A 21,052-nucleotide genomic window follows, 5' to 3' on the forward strand; every position below is an offset into this window, starting at 1 on the left:
GCAGGGGCCTGGCCTAGGCCAGCCCGTGACTATCAGGACCTTCCTGCCTTCCTGTCGCAGCCTTGCCTCTGCCTCTGCCTTCTGCTTCTACCCCAGGGTGACCACGACAAGCCCTCCTTCCTTCAGTGGCTCATTGACCAACAGCTGTGAAGATGCCTGCAGGTTGTTCTGTCCTGTGGACAGAGCCTCTCGCCTCTGGTGGCCACTCCTGCCAGAGCTGCTCACTGACTCCTGTCCTTGAGCCTGGCCCAGCCTGCCATATCCCCTGCCCCCAAGTACTTCGGGCTGAGCTTTTACAGGAATAGCAGGACTTGACTGGAGGCATGGGAGGACAGCCATTCGGGGAGGCTTGCCCAGCTGCTCCAGAGCCTGGGATAAGTCTCCAGGAGTGCCATCCCCATGGCAGGGCCTGGAGCCATGGCCACAGCTGAGGGAGTGACCAGCTGAAAGGGCAGCCCGACTTGGTTGCCACCACATGTTGCCATGGATGATGGTAGACCCAGCATTACAGATAGTTTTTTTTAAGGGACTGTAGTTTAAATGGAAAACATTCCAATTATAAAATTTTAGCAATTCCAAATCATTGTAAACCCCAGTCAGAGCAGGTCTTGGGCCAGTGGGTTCATGGCTGACCAGTTTGTGACCATAGCTTTAGATGCTTTCAGGGGGTAGGTGGCTCTCAGCTGCCTTTACCATCTGAGATATTTTGGGGGTAGTCATACTCATATCCCTCTTCCTGTCTGTGCTCCCTGGAGACCCCTGAGCCTGTTGCCATGACATTGGTGCACTTGGTTCTCAGGAGAAGATGTGTGAGGAGTCCGCGTCCTTTGACCTGACTCCCCGTGATGTGGCATCTGCGTTGGATGTCATGGATCAGGTGCTAGAGGAGCAAACCCGAGCAGCCCAGCTGAGTGAATCTTACCAGGAGTTCCATGCCGACTTCACCAGTGCAGGTGAGTTGACAGGAAGTAGGACATCGCTGTGGAGAGGTGGCTTAGCATCAGGTCCCTGGAGGCCAGAGCCACCATGAAGTCTGAATTTGGTCTGCCCAGATGTCCACCCTGGATGAAAGTGGTCGTTTTAGGGCAACAGGGAACTTCTTTCTGAGGCATCACCGTGAGAGTGGGTCAGGTCTCATGTGGCAGGGAGGTGGATATCAGCTGATGTGCCAGCATTTTCTGCAGCCCTTACCTCCTTTCAAAGCCAGTCAGTTCCCAGTGGTATGGATTTTCCCTCCACTGTATAAAATTAAAAACCAACTCTGTTACCCTTGAAAGTGTTTGAACAGCCTACATGTCTGTATCGTGACTGCTGTTTCCTTAGTCCTCTGCCAGGCACTTGTGCCAAGGCTCACTCTTATGCAGGTGTAATTATGGAAAATGAGAAATCTTCTGTGGACGTGGTTTAATTTTGCTTAATTTGTCCATGATTTGTTCCACCAGGCTGCTTGTTAGTAGATGTTTCAACTTTTTCTTCAAATGTCTGAATTTTTTCTTTTGCTGGATCATTTACTCAGATGTGGGATAATCAAGGCATAAACAACTTCTGCTTTCCTCCTTTCTTAACAAACGACACGAGTGAACAGACTCCACAAGCAGGGCCACGGTGGTGGGCCCCCTGGGCCTTTGCACCCAGGGTAACCCTCTGCCCTAGGCACAGCCTCTCCAGCCCTCTGTGGCATTTGCGTGCTGTGTGTGCAGGAGAGGCCTTGTAAATCTGCCATCTGTTTGTTTAGCACAGCAGGTCTTAGACTCTGGCTTCAGGACCTCTTGATGTCCTTAAAAATTACTGGTCATTGTTTATGTAGATTATGTCTATTGATAATTACTATATTAGACATGCGAATAGATCACTTTTAAAAGATTTACTTAGTCACTCATTTAAGTAGCAACTAAACCATTTTTTGCATGTGGAGAATAACTATACTGAAAAATTAGGAAGGTAGGGTTATTTTGTAGTTTTACAAATCTCTTTCATATTTGGCTTAATAAAAGACAGATGGATTCTCTAGCTGCTTCTGCATTTGATCTGTGCCAACATCTATATCACGTAATGTATTACTTCCCTAGGGCTGGTGTGAGAAATTACCACAAACTTAGTAACTGGAAACAACAGAAATTTAGTATTTATCATTCTCAGGTGTTTAAAATGGGTTGTTGGGTGTTCTAGTTTGCTGGCTGCTGAAGTGCAACATACCAGAAACAGAATGGCTTTTAAAAAGGGGAATTTATTAAGTTGCTAAGTTTACAATTCTAAGGCCGAGAAAATGTCCAGTTAAAGCAAGTCTATAAAAATATCCAAGGGGTATGGTAGGTATAATCTTTTTTTTTCTTTTCTGTTTTTGTTTTATTTCTTTTTCTGAGTTGATGCAAATGTTCTAAGAAATGATGAATATGCAACTAAGTGATGATATTGTGAATTACTGATTATATATATATTAATGTTTTATTTGGTTTGTTAAATTTTTTAAATTAATAAATGAAAAAAAAAATCCAAATTAAGGCATAAGGAATATACCTTGGTTCAAAAAGGCTGATGACGTTTAGGGTTTCTCTCTTGGCTGGAATGGCACGTGGTGAAATCTGCTAGCTTCCTCTTCTGGCTTTTTGTTTCCAGAAGCTCCCAGGGAGGTGTTTTCCTTCTTCATCTCCAAAGGTCACTGGCTAGTGAACTCTCTGCTTCATGGTTCTGCAGCATTCTCTGCTCTCTCAGAATCTCGTGGCCTTCTCTCTTGTTGTTCTCTAGCTTTTTCCAAAGTGCTTTTTCTTTTAAAGGATTCCAGTAAAACCAGTCAAGACCCACCTGGAATGGGTGGAGACACGGCTCCACTTAATCAAGTTTAATACCCACACTTGATTGAGTCACATCTCCATGGCGATAAGCTAATTAAAGTTTCTGATATACAATATTGAATAGGGATTAGAAGAAACTGTTGCTCCACAAAACTGATTAGGGTTAAAGCATGGCTCTTCTAGGGTACATAAACCTTTTCAAACCAGCACAATGGGTCTGTGCTCCTCCTAGAGGCTCTAGGGGCTTGTAGAAGGCTGCCTGCATTGCTTGGTTCATGGCCCCTCATCTCTCTGACCTCTACTTCTACCATCACCTCTCCTCTGACACCGACCTTCTGCCCCTCTTACAAGGTGCTGGTGATTACGCTGGGCCTGCCCACAGATCATGGAGAATTAGAAGCCTTTACTTGATCTCATCTGCCATAATCTTACTTGCCATGTGAGGAACGTTTGCAGAGTCTAGGGATTAGGACAGTGACAACTTTGGGGGCCATTCTGTCCCCCACCTGCAGCCTCTGGAAAATTGCACTGTGTGTTCATGAGCAAATAAAGGTAGGATGGGGGGGAGGCAAATAATGTATGATGATGAAGAAAATGAAGGCAGAGAAATTAGATGCAGCCTTCTAGACTGGAGGGGGTTCTTGAGCCCCGCTTGAAGAACTGCTGGTTTGATGAGAAAAAGGGTTGCATTGTGCTCATTGCTCTGAGCTTGCCCCTTCTGCCTAGGATCCTGTGGGATCCCATGGGACCTTGTGAGACCCTCTGACCCTCTGAGATCCCAGGAATCCCTGTGGGACCCTGGTGGGAGCCTGTGAGATCCCATGAGACCCCCATGGAACACTGTATCTCTGGGTAAATAATATTTTTCCAGGGTAGTTATTTAGTAATAGAGTATCTGGGTCAGTAGTCAAATGTGTTTTGAAATTATTTTTATTTTAAAATTGTATTTTATTGCAAAAGCCATGTGTTCTTTTTGCCTAGGAGCCCGAACGATCTTTTTTCTTTCTCCTTAAAGCCCAGCAGTTTTGTTATAATATGTCTCAGTGTTGTTTTTTCTGGATCGATGTTCTCCATTGATCTATAGAAATCTATATGATTTCTCTTTCAGCATGTAGTTATTTATTTATTTTTTTAACTTGAGAACAGTTTATTTATATCACAGCTTTAGTGTTTGTTCTGTATTTTGGATTTGATTTTCTTCTGCAGGGATTCCTGTCATCTGTATGTTGTAACTTCAGTACCTGAGTTTCACATTGGTCACTCTTTCAAATCCTTGTCATTTTTGTGTGGTTTATAAAGATTTCCCCCTTTCACCTTCTGTTTTTCGTGAGGTGCTATTTGTGATGTGCATCTGCTTTCTTGGTCCTTCCAATTTAATCTTTATTTCAAATTAATTTTTTATTTTCCTTCTGGTTTTCTGTAAGTTCTGCACCAAGCTCATCTTGTGCTTTCCCTGCCCCATCCCTGGAATCTGCCATCTCTCCAAGGAATCCTGGTTCCTTTTATCGGGGAGTGATGTGGCAGACTAGGATGTGGACTCTGGTTAGTGTGCATTGCTTCTAGGCCCACACTACACACAGAGCTGGGCAATACACGCCTGTGTGTATGTACACATACACAGTGTGCACTCACGAGCCTGTATGTGTCTGTGTGTGAAGTCGTGAACATATGCTCACACCTCAGAACCAGTCTGACACCACAGGGTTCCTTCTCGGTTTTTCCCTTGTTGAATTTATAATTTCCTTTTTTGGTAGTGCCAAAACTGGCTTCCCTTTTTCTCAATCTAACAAAATCAGCCAGAGTTGAGACCAAACATAATAGGGACATCTATAAAATGTGAATGGAATAAGAAGACAGGTTTTCAACTGTTTTATAAAACAAAATGTGGTATTAGCAACATCTGAAACAAAGTGAAGCAGAAAATAAAGGGATGCCAGGAACTGACTCAAGCCCCCATGACCAAAGCTGGACTAACGGGAACAATACAATAAGGAGTGTAGATTATAACCTGAAGTATAAAATAAACATTGATGAGTCCATGTAAATACCATATAAATACCCCATTCAGTACATTGGTGGGGGGTGGGGGAAGTGGAGAAAAGAGACAACTTTCCTATACAAAAGAATTCCAGATAATTTACTTTGCCCTCGAAAAGGGGATCATACCCCCCCCCACACACACACACACATGCACACTTCTTACGTGTGGGGTTGTGCAGTGACTTCTTTCCAAAGACCATAAGGTGGAGAGGGGGAGAAAGAGTAACTTTGCTGAGAGATCTGACTAACACTGCCTCAGCCCTGCAACCGGGCCACAGTCACGTGGGCAAGAGGCTGTGATGCTTGCTGTGTCCCTGCTGTGGCACTTTGTCCCTGCCGTCTTGCTCAGCGGATGCTACCGGCTGGTGTCAGTGCCACAGCCTCCACCATCGCCAGGTGGGCAGCTCAGCAAAATGTTTTTTTTCGAAACTGTGCGTATGTATACGATGGTATATTAGTTTGCCCTAAGAGGAATAAAGTTATGATTCATGCTGTAGCATGGATGAACCTTGAAAACATTATACTGACTGAAATAAGCAAGGTGCATAAGGACAGTTATATATAATTTCACTTGTGTGGCAAATTCATTAAGATAGAAGGTAGATTAGAGGTTACAGGGGCTGTGGGGTGGGGAGGCAATGGAAAGCTCATGCTTGATGAGTAAAGAGTTTCTGTTTTGGGTGATGAAGATAATTTAGTAATAGAAGATGGTAATGATAGCACAACATTTTAAAGGTAATTAATGCCACTAAATTGTACTCTTAAAACAGTGGTATGGCAGGGAGTATAAGGATATAGTTCAGTGGTAGAATTCTCACCTGCCATGTGTGAGACTTGGGTTCGATTCCCAGCCCAGGCACTTCCCCCAAACAAACAAACAAAGAAATCAACAAAAACAAACAAAAAATTCAACAAATGGTACTGCAGTAACAGGATACTAGAAAAAGAATAAAATGTGACCCCCACCATACAGCATACAAAAAAAAATAGTGGTATGGCAAATTTTATGTCATGCAGATGTTACCACAGTTTTACACAAGAAGAAAGTTGCTATAGCACACACAGAACCAGAAGACGGGGGAAGAAAAGAGCATGGTAGTGTGCTTGGGGCGGAGCGCAAGAAGGGTAGAAGCAGCTCCAGCAGATGCAGCTGCGTGCTCATGTGGCCAGAGCTGCAGCTGCTCGTTGGGCTGGGGCAGTGTCTGGGGACTGTAGGGTGTTCTTGGGAAGATGGACAACCCCCCTGGGCGAGAAGTCCCTAGTGGTGGCTAAGTTAAGGACAGTTGAATGTAGGTGCTTTATGAGCCTCACGAATTTCTTTTTGCTATTTACTGTGGTAAAACATATATGACATAAAATTTACCACTTTAACCATTTTTAAATTTTAAGCAAGTAATTCAGTGGCATTAATTGCATTCGCAGGGCTGTACAACCATTACCATTGTTTGTAAACATTTTCATCACACCAATTAGAAGCCCTGCACCTTTAAGCAATGGCTCCCCATTCCCCATCCTCTCTTCCCCCTGTAATCGCTTGTCTCCTCTGTCTCTAAGAATTTGCCTATTCTAGATCTTTCCTGTAAGTAGACCCATACAATATTTGTTCTTTTGTGTCTGACTTATTTCACTCAGCATGTCATGTTGTAGGACATATCAGAACCTTTTCTTTTGTAGTGGGGTAATCTTCCATTTGTGTATGTACATTGTGTGGCCAGACCCCATTTAGTTGACCTACTCATCTGCCAATGGACAGTTGGGGTGTTTCTGCCTTTTGGTGATTGTGGATGATGCTGTTATGGGCATTGGTGCACAAGTTTCTGTTCAAATCTCTGTTTTCAGTATTTTTGTATCTGTTCCTGGGCGTAGAGTTGCTAGATCATATGGTAGTTCTATGTTTAACTTTTCGAGGAACCACCCAACTGTTTTCAACAGTGGTGACACCATTTCACATTCCTACCAGCCATACACAAGGCGCCTCGTGAATTTTTAATGTATCAGGAATATCACATACCTTGTAGTGTACTGTGAATGAGGTAGAGTTGATTGGAAGTTTACACTGTTCTCTGTCTTTTAGTTATAATGAAACCATACCATTTGTATGGTTTTGCCTGTTCTTGTTAATCTGTAGTGTCAGGAGATGTACAGAAAAATTCAGGGTTAGGGAGCCTCCATCAACTTATTTATTGTGATACAAAGCACACGTTCAGAAAACCATATACAACTCAGATATTACTTAGTGTTAATTACTGTATGTTGGTCACCCTTGGAGCCACCATCTAGCTCAGCAAATGTAGTTCTCCTGGCCTCCAAAGCTCCACCACCACAGCCCCTCCTTCCTTTAATGGGCCATGAGCCTGAGGTTTGTGGGAATCATCTATTTGAGTTTCTTTATAGGTTTGGCACCTAAATGTCTCCATACTACAGTTCAGTCTTGCTCTGTTGGATAAAAAAAAATCTTACAGACTAAGCTTTTTTTTTTTTTTTTAATTGAGAAATCTTCACACACACACACACACACAGTCCACACATGGTGTACAATCAGTGGCTCATAATATCATCACGTACTTGTGTATTCATCACCATGATCACTTTTTAAAACATTTATATCACTCCAGAAAAAGAAATAAAAAGAAAAAACTCATACATACCATACCCCTTACCCCTCCCTCTCCTTGACAATGAGTACTTCCATTTACCAAATTTATTCTATCCTCCTTATGATTTATTTATGTATTATCCCTATTTTTTTTAATTCGTTTGTCCATACCCTGGATAAAAGAAGCATGAAACAGAAGGTTTTCACAATCCCACAGTCATATTGTAAAAGTTATATCTTTATTCAATCGTCTTCAAGAAAGAAGGCTACTGGAACACAGCTCAGCAGTTTCAGGTACTTCCCTCTAGGCACACCAATACATCCTAAACTAAAAAAGGATGTCTGTATAATGTGTAAGAATAACCTCCAGGATAACTCTCCACTCTGTTTGAAATCTCTCAGCCACTGACACTTTATTTTGTCTCATTTCGCTCTTTCCCCTTTTGGTCAAGAAGGCTTTCTCAACCCCTTGTTGCTGGGTCTTGGCTTATCCTGGGAGTCCTGTCCCACATTGCCAGGAAGGTTTACACCCCTGGGAGTCATCTCCCGTGTGGGGGGTGGAGGACAGTGAGTTCACCTGCCGAGTTGGCTTAGAGAGAGGCTTCTATGGGCACTTTATTTTCTTTTATGTTGTTTTTTTTAATTTTTAAATTTTTTTTAATTAAACATAACAGCATACAGACATGAACATTTTTACCATATGGTCATTCCATTCTTGGTATATAATCAGTAACTCACAGTATCGTCACATAGTTGCATATTCATCATCATGATCATTTCTTAGAACATTTGCATCAATGCAGAAAAAAATAATAAGGAAAAAGAGGGCGGGCTACAGTGGCTCAGCAGGCATAGTTGTTGCCTGCCATGCCGCAGACCCGGGTTCGATTCCCAGTGCCTGCCCATGCAAAAAAAAAAAAAAAGAAAAAAATTCATACATACCATATCCTTACCTCTACCTTTCATTGATCACTAGCATTTCAATCTACTAAATTTATTTTAACATTTGTTCCCCCTATTTTTTTTTTTTATTTTTAATCCATATGTTTTACTCATCAGTCCATAAGGTAGATAAAAGGAGCATCAGACACAAGGTTCACAATCACAGTCACATTGCGAAAGCTATATCATTACACAATGATCTTCAAGAAACATAGCTACTGGAACACAGCTCTACATTTTCAGGCATTTCCCTCCAGCCTCTCCATTATACCTTAACTAAAAAGGTGATATCTACATAATGCATAAGAATAACATCCAGGATAGCCTCTCCACTCTGTTTGAAATCTCTCAGCATTGACACTTTATTTTGTCTCATTTCTCTCTTTCTCTTTTTTGGTCGAGAAGGTTTTCTCAATCCCTTGATACACTAAGCTTCTTTTAATGCCCTTCTAGTCATTTCAGGATATGGTCCTCCCCCTTGATGATCAGCTTTCTTAAATATGCCTCCCACTTGTTGGGACCACACAGGTACTTCAGGATTTTTGCTTTCAACCATCTAGTAATTTCAGAAGTTCACAAAGAGAAGCATCGGTTAAACCTACTAAGATGTTCACTCTTCCTGTTGCTGCTTCTGCTTCCTAATGTTTGAACTTTTACCCCTGATATTCTCTACCTGTCTGAAGGACTTTCTCTGACATTTCTCTTAGAGGTGGTCTATTGAGAAGTAAATGTTGTTCCACTGCCTTCTCCCTCTGTGGCATCTGATGAGAAATCCACCGTCACTTAAATGATTATTTTCTTATAGATAATGGGCTATTTCTCTGACTGCTTTCAAGATTTTTCATTGTCTTTAGTTTTCAGAAATTTGTTTATTATGTGTCTTGGTGATTTCTTTGGATTTATCTTTTTGGGGGGTTTACTCAGCTTCTAGAATCTGTAGTTTTTTTCACCAAATTTGGGAAGTTTTTAGCCATTATTTCTTCAAATACTTTTTTTCAGCCCCATATCCTTTCTTTTATCCTTTTGGGACTCCGTTGACACTAATGTTAGATATTATGCCTGTTCTAGTTTGCTAGCTGCCGGAATGCAATATACCAGAAGTGGAATGGCTTTTTAAAAGGGGAATTTAATAAGTTGCTAGTTTTCAGTTCTAAGGCTGAGATAATGTCCCAGTTACAAGTCTATAGAAATGTCCAATCAGAGGTATCAGGAAAGATACCTTGGTTCAAGAAGGCCGATGAAGTTCAGGGTCTTTCTCTCAACCGAGAAGGCACATGGTGAACACAGTCACGGTTTCTCTCTCAGCTGGAAGGGCACATGGCAACCAAGGCATCATCTGCTAGCTTTGTCTCCTGGCTTCGTGTTTCATGAAGCTCCCTGAGAGGCATTTTCCTTCTTCATTTCCAAAGGTCGCTGGCTTGTGGGCTCTCATAGCTATGTCATTCTTCTCTGGCTCTCTCTCTCTCTGAATCTCCCAAAATGTTTCCTCTTATATAGGACTTCAGAAACTAATCAAGACCCACCCAAATAAGTGGAGACATGTAATCACCTAATCCAGTTTAACAACCACTCTTGGTTAAATCACATCTCCAGGGAGATGATCTGATTACAGTTTCAAACATACAGTACTGAATAGGGATTATTCTACCTTTACGAAATAGGGTTTAGATTAAAACATGACTTTTCTAGGGAACATACATCCTTTCAAACTAGCACAATGCAATAGGTCTTTGTGTCTGTTCTTTAAAGTCTATTTTCTCTGTTCTTCAAGCGAGATAATTTCAGTAAATCTATCTTTAAGTTCGCTGATTGTTTCCTCTGTCATCTCCATTCTACTTTTGAAGCAATCTGGGGAGTTTTTTCTTTTGGTTATTGTATTTTTCATTTCTGAAATTCCATTTGAATCTTTATATCTTTATTTCTTTGCTCAGGTCTTCTAATTTGAATTAGTTTCAAGAATATTTGCATTTGTTTGGATCATTTTTATGATTGCGCCTTTAAAATTACTGTCATATTATTCCAACATCTGTTCCATCTTCATGTTGGTGTCTGTTGATTGTCTTTTTCTCATTCAAGTTGAGATTTCTCTAATTCTTTTTATGACAAGTTATTTTGAATTATATCCTAGCCATTTTGAGTATTTTGCTACGAGACTCTGATTCAGATTAGAATCTTCTGTTTTAGCAGTCGGTCAACCTGTTTAGATTCAGAAGACACCCCCTACCCCCACCTTGGGGGCTGTGGTTTGAATGTCAATTCAGTGTTCAGAGCCTTTCATCTGCCCACTTTTGTGCTTCCTGGGGGCCACTCTGAGCTCCGGATGGGGTTCCAGACTGTAGTTCAGTTCTCACTTCTCACAACGGGGTGTGCCCAGGATTTTATACCCAGGTGTAAAGAATCCCTTTCTATACCTCCCTCATATCATGTCTGTAGCTCCCTTTCCCACTTCTCGTTTGTCTTTTGCTTTTTAATACCAAGAATGGGTAGTCGGCAAGGCTCCTTCCCATGCTCTCCAGAGTGGCATTCCATTGGCCACCATTGTACTGATGTTTGTGTAACGACATGGGGACGGGGTCTCCATAGCTACTATGCCTCTGGGGAGGGGGAGGCTCAGCTTCTGTGTGGTGTTCGCTTGAGGAGGATTGATGTGATCAACAGGTTCTGTCCAGCAGAGCCATCCTTTTCCAGTTTCTTTGGCTGGAGAGAGCAGCCCCTTCTCCGGGCTTATGTTCTTGGTCTGTGCCCATTGGTGTCCCCAGGCCGCAGGCTGTCCTAGCATCTGGGCCAGGATGTGCACATGCCACCCCACCAGACAGTCCCGGGGACCACTGCTGGACGTTCCCCAGGCTCTGGGGCTCCTAGCCTATCTGCCTTCTCCACTCCTCCTTTCAGAATCTTCTCTTTGTTGCTGGACGTGCCAATTTATTATTTGTAATCTAATAATGGAAGGAATATGGCGAATGTGCTTCCTCCATGTGGTTCAGAACTGGGCCTTATGTGTTTTATGTTTTGTTGAGGAACTTCATCAGAGCCACCAGCTTCACAGCCTGCCGTATGGATTTTGGACTCTTGAATTCCCACAGTTACATGAGGCACCTTTATAAATCTCCTATTTACAGATCTCTTCTGTTGGTTTTGTTTCCCTAATACACCCTGTTACTGCAATTCTTTAACGTTTTCTGGAGCACTGAGAAAGTTGTTTCTGCAGTTCTTGCTGGTTGATCACAGCTTCTGTGGGCGACGGGGCTCTAAGTGTTTTCAGTGTACACCTCTTTCTTGTCCTTACACTTTATCTGAACCCAGGCCATTTGACCTGTAGTGGTTCCCACTTTCTGAACTGTGCTGGTTGCACACCTGGGCTGCACTCCAGTTTGCCCCTCTGAGCTGCCCGCACATTGGCAGCTGCATCCAGAGACCTGTTCTGACTCGGCTGATCCCCGGCCGAGGCTACAGGCACCGTGTGCCCCTCGCTCCTTTCGGGTATTAGCAGCCACGGGTGGTCAGTGCTAGGCTCCATCAGTTTATCAGTGTCGCAAAACGGAGGTGTGCTCACAAGCTTGATTGAGATATTCGTCACCTCATAGGCTCTTTGGCAATACCATTCATAGAGAAAAGTCAAGATAAAAGCTTGATTCTTTTCCCCTTGATTTTCCCCATTTTCAAATAGTCAAGCAGTTCCCTGTCCTCCTCAGAAGGTGAATAATGGTTTTAATATCATAGGTGAATGCGTGTGTCTAAGTTATACCTGATCAGTTTCAGGCCTTTGTAATTCACTCTTACCATCAAAACTCAGCTGTCCCATTTTCCAGCCTCTTCACGTGGGTGCCTGAGTCCTTTTACTGTGAACCTTGTGGTCTTTGGTGGCTTCCTTGCTGTCTGGAGGTCAGGATGGTCCACCCTCATCCATGTAGTTCCTACCCCAGGCCAGGACCAGCTAGCTCCAGAAGCCCTGGTTTTATTACAGGGAAGCATTTAGAGACCCCATAGTGTGGCCTCCAAGGATGCTTGTTGTCTCTGGGTCTTTTCAGTGGGCAGAGCTAGGAAACACAGCCATGCTGCTTTTATGCTCCTTTCTCAAGATATAGTACCATGTGAGCGCCCGGTGTCAGATTCAGATGGAAGGGTTTTCCTTGGCCTCCTATCTGCGTCTCCTTTCTCCCACCCCCAGAATTCTGGCTCTTAAGAACACACCTTGGCGAATTAGGGTGGTTTGTAATTGCATGTTTGCTGCTTTTCTCTCTCACAGGGCTGAACATGGAGCTTGAAGACCTTGCAAAGTTGAAGAGTAAGTACCACTCTCCCTCCTGTCTTTTGGCTGGGTGCTGAGGTGTGGGCGAGAAGCCTGTGCGTGTCTGGCTGTGGGGGAGCCTGTGCCCACCATCTCCTTTTGCCTTGCAGTGATTCTCCTTCGCCTGGAAGGGGCCATCGATGCCATCCAGCTGCCAGGAGATGACAGCGGCGTCACCAAGCCCGGGAGGTGAGAGGGGAGCCAGCTGATCCCTTGACCCGAGGGTCCTGCCCTAAGCTAGAGACTCATGGTAGATCAGTGCAGGTAGGGCCTGGGGCTGTCTCCTGGGCTGCATCCCCTGGATTGCGGCTGTCCAGGGATGTGCATAGTGACTTATCAGTCTCTTCCCTGGGGATTTCATCCTCCCGTTAGGAGCCACCCCCACCCCCCACCCCACCCCCGCCGAAGCCCCTGCCTTTTCCTGCTCAGATTCTTCCAGGGGCTCTAAGATGCTTTCTGAATGAACTGCACCCCCATTAGTCCCCTTGCTGTGGAGTCAGCTGCCACCACCCCAGACACATCAGGGATTTCCTCTCCCTCCCATGCTCTTGCTACCCTCTGCTCCATCCCTTTTGAAACCCCAATTGTCTTTGGGGTCACTGCTCAGACTCTGCCTTCAGAAAGACCCCAATTTAAGCTCACCTGGCCTCTGGAGGCCCCTTACCTTTGTACTTTGTCTTTTTCTGTGGTACCTGCTGTTGCTTTTTCTTTTTTATATGCTATATGGCAGGGGGTCACATTTCATTCTTTTTCCATGTGAGTAGTCCATTATTGCAGCACCATTTGTTGAATTATGTTTGTTTTTGTTGGTTTCTTTGTTTTGTTTATTTGGGAAGTGCATGGGCCGGGAATCGAACTTGGGTCTCCTGAATGGCAGGTGGGAAATCTACCTCTGAACTACCCTTGCACCCCTGCCATTGCTTTTGAGTCTCCTGCCTGGGCCTCCCCTTCCACCCAGAAACTCGTGAAGTCACAGGACTCATATTCCTTCTGCTTGGCCTCCCCTGGAAGTCTCAGAGTTTGTTTCAGAGTGAAGGAAACTTGAAGTCCTGGCTGCCCATAGATGCCCAGAGCTGTAGCCTGGTCTTTCGCCGGACCTGAACCACTTTCTTCTCCGAGGCAGCTACATCTTTGAGCTGTTGGCGGAAGCCCAGATCACACTTCAGACCAAGGGTTGCATCCTGGACTCTCTGGACCGGGTCATTCAGCACCTGGCGGGCCGTGAGTTTCCTGCTGTGTGGGGCTACGCGGGTCTGGGCTGGCTCCCAGCCAGTGAGCGCAAGGGGCCTGGGGCTGGCCCAAGGGGGCTGCCCTGCACTCTAGCTGGGGTGGAGTGGGTGTGCAGCCAGCTGCCGGGGAGCCCTTTCCTGCCGAAGTGGGATTGTCTGAGTCAAAATCTTGTCTCAGAATTTCGTCTTTTCTGATCGGAATGTGGAGGTGCTGATGCCACCTACTCAGGCTCTTATTTTTTTAAAACCCTTTGCCAGTCACAGGTTTTCACTGTAGCTGCTTCCCAGTTAGTCCCATTTTAAGTAGCAAGAGGCATAGGTCAGTTGAGGAAATTGTGAGCACAGTTGGCAACCCCCACACTCCGTTTCTGCACAGAGACAGGAGGCTTTCCCAGAGCTACTCTGGGGACTGCCCTTGGAGACCAGGGAGACAGGGCCAGCCATGCTTGTTTTCCTAGAGACCCTGCCTGTGCTGCTGCCTGTGCTGCGTGCCAGGGTTCTGGGAGGGGTGTGGCCTGGGGTTCCCCAGACTTCTCTGGCTTCCTTACAAGTCCCCAAGAGTCCCTGAGGCAGGTGAGCAGCCCTTCCCTAAATGCCTCCCACATCTGACCTGTGGTCGGGGCAGTTCCTTCCCCTAGGGTGCCAGAGCTTGGTAGATGTGGTGCCAGTTGCTGTCTGGAAGGCAGGGACTGTTTTTTGGGGCTGGCTTGGCCAGGTTGCTTGAGGTTGAAGGTGGGGTCCGGGTCCTCCCCTGTGACTGAGCAGATGGCCAACTGGACCTATACCCACAGGTGCAGGGGTCTTTCCCACCACGGCAGGACTGCAGAAACTGGTGGATGTCATCCAGGTAGGGGCTGCTCGCAGTGCTGGGGCTTCTCCTTTCCAGATGGAAGCAGTGGGGTGGAGCAAGTGCTTCCTTTTCCAAGAGAACTTGTCACTGGTTGGAGTGATATGGGGGGCAAGACTTATTTCCTCACCCCAAAACACATGCAGGCCTCCAGTGAGGGCGTGGCTCCTTGCTGGCCAGCTGTGCCGAGGGAGTCGGCAGCTACACAGGCGCCAGGTGCCAACCTGGACTCCACTCAGAGGCTAGCCTGGCCACCTCGCCTTTTCTCAGAGGGAAGACCAACTTCTTGGTCGTTGGGTGGGTGCCTCCGAGAGCCCGTGCAGAGAACACACTGGCTCTATTCTCTTGCCCCCTTGAGACTTGTCTTTGCACATTCCAGGGTGACCTGGGTGCAGGGACTGACTTGGTGTCCTAAGGGTGCAGTTTAGTGGGCATGGTCAGCACATCCCCCAAACCTGGCCCTGCCTATGTGGCCTTGGGACTGGAGCAGCCCCCAGGGGTTGCTGAACCCCTCTTGGGCTCTTGCTCAGAGTTGTGCTCTCCAGAGAGTTCTTCAGCCATTCTCTGCCACGTATTGCATGGGGCAGCTGGACCTGGATGTACCACTCCTGCATGCACGGCCCAGATTGCGAGCTGCAGACCCTCTGCATCCCACCCTGTACCCTCCCTTCTGCACCCCACCTGCACCCTCCCCTCTGCAGCCCTTCAAATTGCCTCCGTGTTTTCTGTTGTTGTCCTGCACAAGTTTGTTTGCTGTAGCTTTGTGGTTCTTTTGATATGTGAGGTCATATTCCTCCTTGTTGCTCTTATTTAAACTTATCTTGGCATTTTCTGTAAGAGATCAACTTTAGAGTCAGCTCTTTGATTCCTTAAAAAATCCCATCACGATTTTAAGTGGCATGTATTGAATTGTTAGATTACTTTGGGGGGAGCCAGCCACTTTTTTTTTTTTTTTAACTTTTTTTAATTAATTAAAAAAAATTAACAAACAAAACATTAAGATATCATTCCATTCTACATATACAATCAGTAATTCTTAATATCATCACATAGTTGCATATTCATCATTTCTTAGAACATTTGCATCGATTTAGAAAAAGAAATAAAAAGACAACAGAAAAAGAAAACGATAATAGAGAAAAAAAAGATTATACATACCATACCCCTTACCCCTCGCTTTCATTTACCACTAGCATTTCAAACTAAATTCAACATTTGTTCCCCCTATTATTTATTTTTGTTCCATATGTTCTACTCTTCTGTTGATATAGTAGCTAAAAGGAGCATCAGACACAAGGTTTTCACATTCACAGAGTCTCATTGTGAAAGCTATATCATTGTTCAATCATCATCAAGAAACATGGCTACTGGAACACAGCTCTACATTTTCAGGCAATTCCCTCCAGCCTCTCCACTACATCTTGAACAACAAGGTGATATCTACTTAATGCATAAGAATAACCTCCAGGATAACCTCTCAACTCTGTTTGGAATCTCTCAGCCATTGACACTTAGTCTCATTTCACTCTTCCCCCTTTGGTCGAGAAGGTTCTCTCAATCCCTTGATGTTAATTCTCAGCTCATTCTAGGGTTTTTCTCAGTCCCTTGATGCTGAGTCTCAGCTCATTCCAGGATCTCTGTCCTACGTTGCCAGGAAGATCCACACCCCTGAGAGTCATGTCCCATGCAGAGGGGGAGGGTGGTGAGCCTGCTTGTCATGTTGGCTGGAGAGAGAGGCCACATCTGAGCAACAAAAGAGGCTCTCTTGGGGGTGACTCTTAGGCCTAAATTTTAAGTAGACTTGACCTATCCTCTGTGGGGTTAAGTTTCATATGAACAAACCCCAAGACTGGGGGCTCAGCCTATAGCTTTGGTTGTCCACACTGCTTGTGAGAATATCAAGAATTCAACTTGGGGAAGTTGAATTTCTCTCCACTCTCACCATTCCCCGGAGGGGGCTTGCAAATACTTTTCCACTCACTGATCAAATCACTCTGGGATTCATCAGGGCATCACTGGACAAACCAACAAAATCTCATGTCCTACCCGAGATTCCAAGTACTTATGACGTTCAATCAAACTATCTACATGAGTTATATTAGGAAATGCTCTAGTCAAAATATAAATTTTGTAACAAATAAACATTTTTTGCTTTAGTCTCACACATAAGGTGACATTTTAAAGTATTAATTATCATCTATTTTCAGCACCCTGCAATAATGATATTCCTTTGTTCTTCCTCATGCAAAAACATTTTTAAAATTTGTACATTGTACATTTCACTATTATTATATACTCTAGGCATTCCTAGATTATACCATCTCGATCTTTAACATCTATCTTTCTTTCTGATTTCATTTATGTCCCCAGCCCTCCTCCCTCTATCATTCTCACATGCAGCTTCATTCAGTGTTTTAACATAATTGCATTACAGTTAGGTAGTATTGTGCTGTCCATTTCTGAGTTTTTGTATCCAATCCTGTTGCACAGTCTGTATCCCTTCAGCTCCAAATACCCAATATCTTACCCTATTTCTATCTCCTGATGGTCTCTGTTACCAACGACATATTCCAAGTTTATTCACTAATGTCGGTTCATATCAGTGAGACCATACAGTATTTGTCCTTTAGTTTTTGGCTAATCTCACTCAGCATAATGTCCCCAAGGTCCCTCCATGTTGTTACATACTTCATAAGTTTATTCTGTCTTGCAGCTGCATAATATTCCATCGTATGTATATACCACAGGTTCTTTAGCCACTCGCCTGTTGATGGACATTTTGGCTGTTTCCATCTCTTTGCAATTGTAAATATGCTGCTATAAATATTGGTGTGCAAGTGTCTGTTCTGTCTTTGCCCTTAAGTCCTCTGAGTAGATACCTAGCAGTGGTATTGCTGGGTCATATGGCAATTCTATATTCAGCTTTTTGAGGAACCACCAAACTGCCTTCCACAGTGGTTGCACCATTTGACATTCCCACCAACAGTGAATAAATGTGCCTCTTTCTCCACATCCTCTCCAGCACTTGTCATTTTCTGTTTTGTTGATAATGGCCATTCTGGTGGGTGTGAGATGATATCTCATTGTGGTTTTGATTTGCATTTCTCTAATGGCCAGGGACGTTGAGCATCTCTTCATGTGCCTTTTGGCCATTTGTATTTCCTGTTCTGAGAGTTGTCTGTTCAAGTCTTTTTCCCATTTTGTAATTGGATTGGCTGTCTTTTTGTTGTTGAGTTGAACAATCTCTATAAATTCTGGATACTAGACCTTTATCTGATATGTCATTTCCAAATATTGTCTCCCATTGTGTAGGCTATCTTTTTACTTTCTTGATGAAGTTCTTTGATGCACAAAAGTGTTTAATTTTGAGCAGCTCCCATTTCTTTCTTTCTTTCTTCAGTGCTCTTGCTTTAGGTGTAAGATCCATAAAACTGCCTCCAATTATAAGATTTATAGGATATCTCCCTACATTTTCCTCTAACTGTTTTATGGTCTTAGACCTAATGTTTAGATCTTTGATCCATTTTGAGTTAACTTTTATATAGGGTGTGAGATGCGGGTCTTCTTTCATTCTTTTGCATATGGATATCCAGTTCTCTAGGTACCATTTATTGAAGAGACTGTTCTGTCCCAGGTGAACTGGCTTGACTGCCTTATCAAAGATCAAATGTCCATAGATGAGAGGGTCTATATCTGAGCACTCTATTCGATTCCATTGGTCAATATATCTATCTTTATGCCAGTACCATGGTGTTTTGACCACTGCGGCTTTAAAATATGCCTTAAAGTCAGGCAGCGTGAGACCTCCAGCTTTGTTTTTTTTCCTCAATATACTTAGCAATTCGGGGCACCCTGCCCTTCCAGATAAATTTGCTTATTGGTTTTTCTATTTCTGAAAACTAAGTTGTTGGGATTTTGATTGGTATTGCGTTGAGTCTGTAAATCAATTTAAGTAGAATTGACATCTTAACTATATCTAGTCTTCCAATCCATGAACATGGTATGCCCTTCCATCTATTTAGGTCTTCTCTGATTTAACAGTTTCTTGTAGTTTTCTTCGTATAGGTCTTTTGTCTCTTTAGTTAAATTTATTCCTAAGTATTTTATTCTTTTAGTTGCAATTGTAAATGGAATTCGTTTCTTGATTTCTCCCTCAGATTGTTCATTACTAATGTATAGAAACACAACAGATTTTTGAGTGTTGATCTTGTAACCTGCCACTTTGCTGTATGCATTTATTAGCTCTAGTAGTTTTGCTGTGGATTTTTTGGGGTTTTCGACATATAGTATCATATCATCTGCAAACAGTGAGAGTTTTACTTCTTCCTTTCCAATTTTGATGCCTTGTATTTCTTTTTGGTGTCTAATTGCTCTGGCTAGAACTTCCAACACGATGTTGAATAGTAGGGGTGATAGTGGACATCCTTGTCTTATTCCTGATCTTAGGGGGAAAGTTTTCGGTTTTTCCCCATTGAGGATGATATTAGCTGTGGGTTTTTCATTTATTCCCTTTATCATTTTAAGGAAGTTCCCTTGTATTCCTATCCTTTGAAGTGTTTTCAACAGGAAAGGATTTTGAATCTTGTCAAAAGCCTTCTCTGCATCAGCTGAGATGATCATGTGATTTTTCTGCTTTGATTTGTTGATATGGTGTATTGCATTAATTGATTTTCTTATGTTGAACCATCCTTGCATACCTGGGATGAATCCTACTTGGTCATGATGTATAATTCTTTTAATATGTTGCTGGATTCGATTTGCTAGAATTTTGTTGAGGATTTTTGCATCTATATTCATTAGAGGGATTGGTCTGTAGTTTTCTTTTTTGTAATATCTTTGCCTGGTTTTGGTATGAGGGTGATGTTGGCGTCATAGAATGAATTAGGCAGCTTTCGCTCCACTTTAATTTTTTTGAACAGTTTGAGCAGGGTTGGTGCTAATTCTTTCTGGAATGTTCGGTAGAATTCACATGTGAAGCCGTCTGGTCCTGGACTTTTCTTTTTGGGAAGCTTTTTGATGACTGATTCAATTTCTTTACTTGTGATTGGTTTGTTGAGGTCATCTATTTCTTCTTGAGTCAAAGTTGGTTGTTCATGCCTTTCTAGGAAGTTGTCCATTTCATCTACATTGTTGTATTTACTAGCATAAAGTTGTTCATAGTATCCTGTTATTACCTGATTTCTGTGAGGTCAGTGGTTATGTCTCCTCTTCCATTTCTGATCTTATTTATTTGCATCCTCTCTCTTCTTCTTTTTGTCAGTCTTGCTAAGGGTCCATCAATCTTATTGATTTTCTCATAGAACCAACTTCTGGTTTTATTGATTTTCTCAATTGTTTTCATTTTCTCAATTTCATTTATTTCTGCTCTAATCTTTGTTATTTCTTTCCTTTTGCTTGCTTTGGGGTTAGTTTGCTGTTCTTTCTATGGATCTTCCAAGTGGATAGTTAATTCCTGAATTTTTGCCCTTTCTTCTTTTTTAATATAGGCATTTAGGGCAATAAATTTCCCTCTTAGCACTGCCTTTGCTGCATCCCATAAGTTTTTTTTTTTTTTTTTTTTTTTTTAAAGGAAAGACAGAGAAGGAAGGAAGGATAGAAGGAAGGAAGGAAGGAAGAAAGGGAAACATTTTTAAACATTTTCTTGTTTTATTGTATTCTGTTTCTCCGTTTTTGTTACATGGGCTGGGGCCGGGAATCGAACCGAGGTCCTCCGGCATAGCAGGCAAGCACTTTGCCCGCTGAGCCACCGCGGCCCGCCCAGCTGCATCCCATAAGTTTTGATATGTTGTGTTTTCATTTTCATTCGCTTCGAGATATTTACTGATTTCTCTTGTAATTTCTTCCTTGACCCACTGGTTCTTTCAGAGTGTGTTGTTGAGCCTCCACGTATTTGTGAATTTTCTGGCGCTCTGCCTATTATTGATTTCCAACTTCATTGCTTTATGATCTTAGAAAGTGTTGTGTATGATTTCAATCTTTTTAAATTTGTTAAGACTTGCTTTGTGACCCAGCATATGGTCTATCTTTGAGAATGATCCATGAGCACTTGAGAAAAAGGTGTATCCTCCTGTTGTGGGATGTAATGTCCTATAAATGTCTGTTAAGTCTACCTCATTTATAGTAATATTCAGATTCTCTATTTCTTTATTGATCCTCTGTCTAGATGTTCTGTCCGTTGATGAGAGTGGTGAATTGAAGTCTCCAACTATTATGGTATATGTGTCTATTTCCGTTTTCAGTGTTTGCAGTGTATTCCTCACATATTTTGGGGCATTCTGGTTCGGTGCATAAATATTTATGATTGTTATGTCTTCTTGT

General features: G+C 43.2%; 1 protein-coding gene across 4 annotated transcripts in view; it reads left to right on the forward strand.

The window, feature by feature from the left end:
* RTEL1 (regulator of telomere elongation helicase 1) overlaps window positions 1–21,052 on the forward strand; it is a 47,065-nt gene that overhangs the window by 8,583 nt on the left and 17,430 nt on the right. For all 4 annotated transcript variants that reach the window (XM_077117488.1, XM_077117484.1, XM_077117489.1 and 1 more), the window contains exons 10-14: window positions 800–953; window positions 12,617–12,655; window positions 12,769–12,847; window positions 13,782–13,879; window positions 14,679–14,734. In XM_077117488.1, coding sequence (XP_076973603.1) covers window positions 800–953; window positions 12,617–12,655; window positions 12,769–12,847; window positions 13,782–13,879; window positions 14,679–14,734 — 426 coding nt within the window. The remainder of the gene's footprint in view (window positions 1–799; window positions 954–12,616; window positions 12,656–12,768; window positions 12,848–13,781; window positions 13,880–14,678; window positions 14,735–21,052) is intronic.

This window comes from Tamandua tetradactyla, chromosome 1 (genome assembly GCF_023851605.1).
Source record: "Tamandua tetradactyla isolate mTamTet1 chromosome 1, mTamTet1.pri, whole genome shotgun sequence".
NCBI lineage: Eukaryota > Metazoa > Chordata > Mammalia > Pilosa > Myrmecophagidae > Tamandua > Tamandua tetradactyla.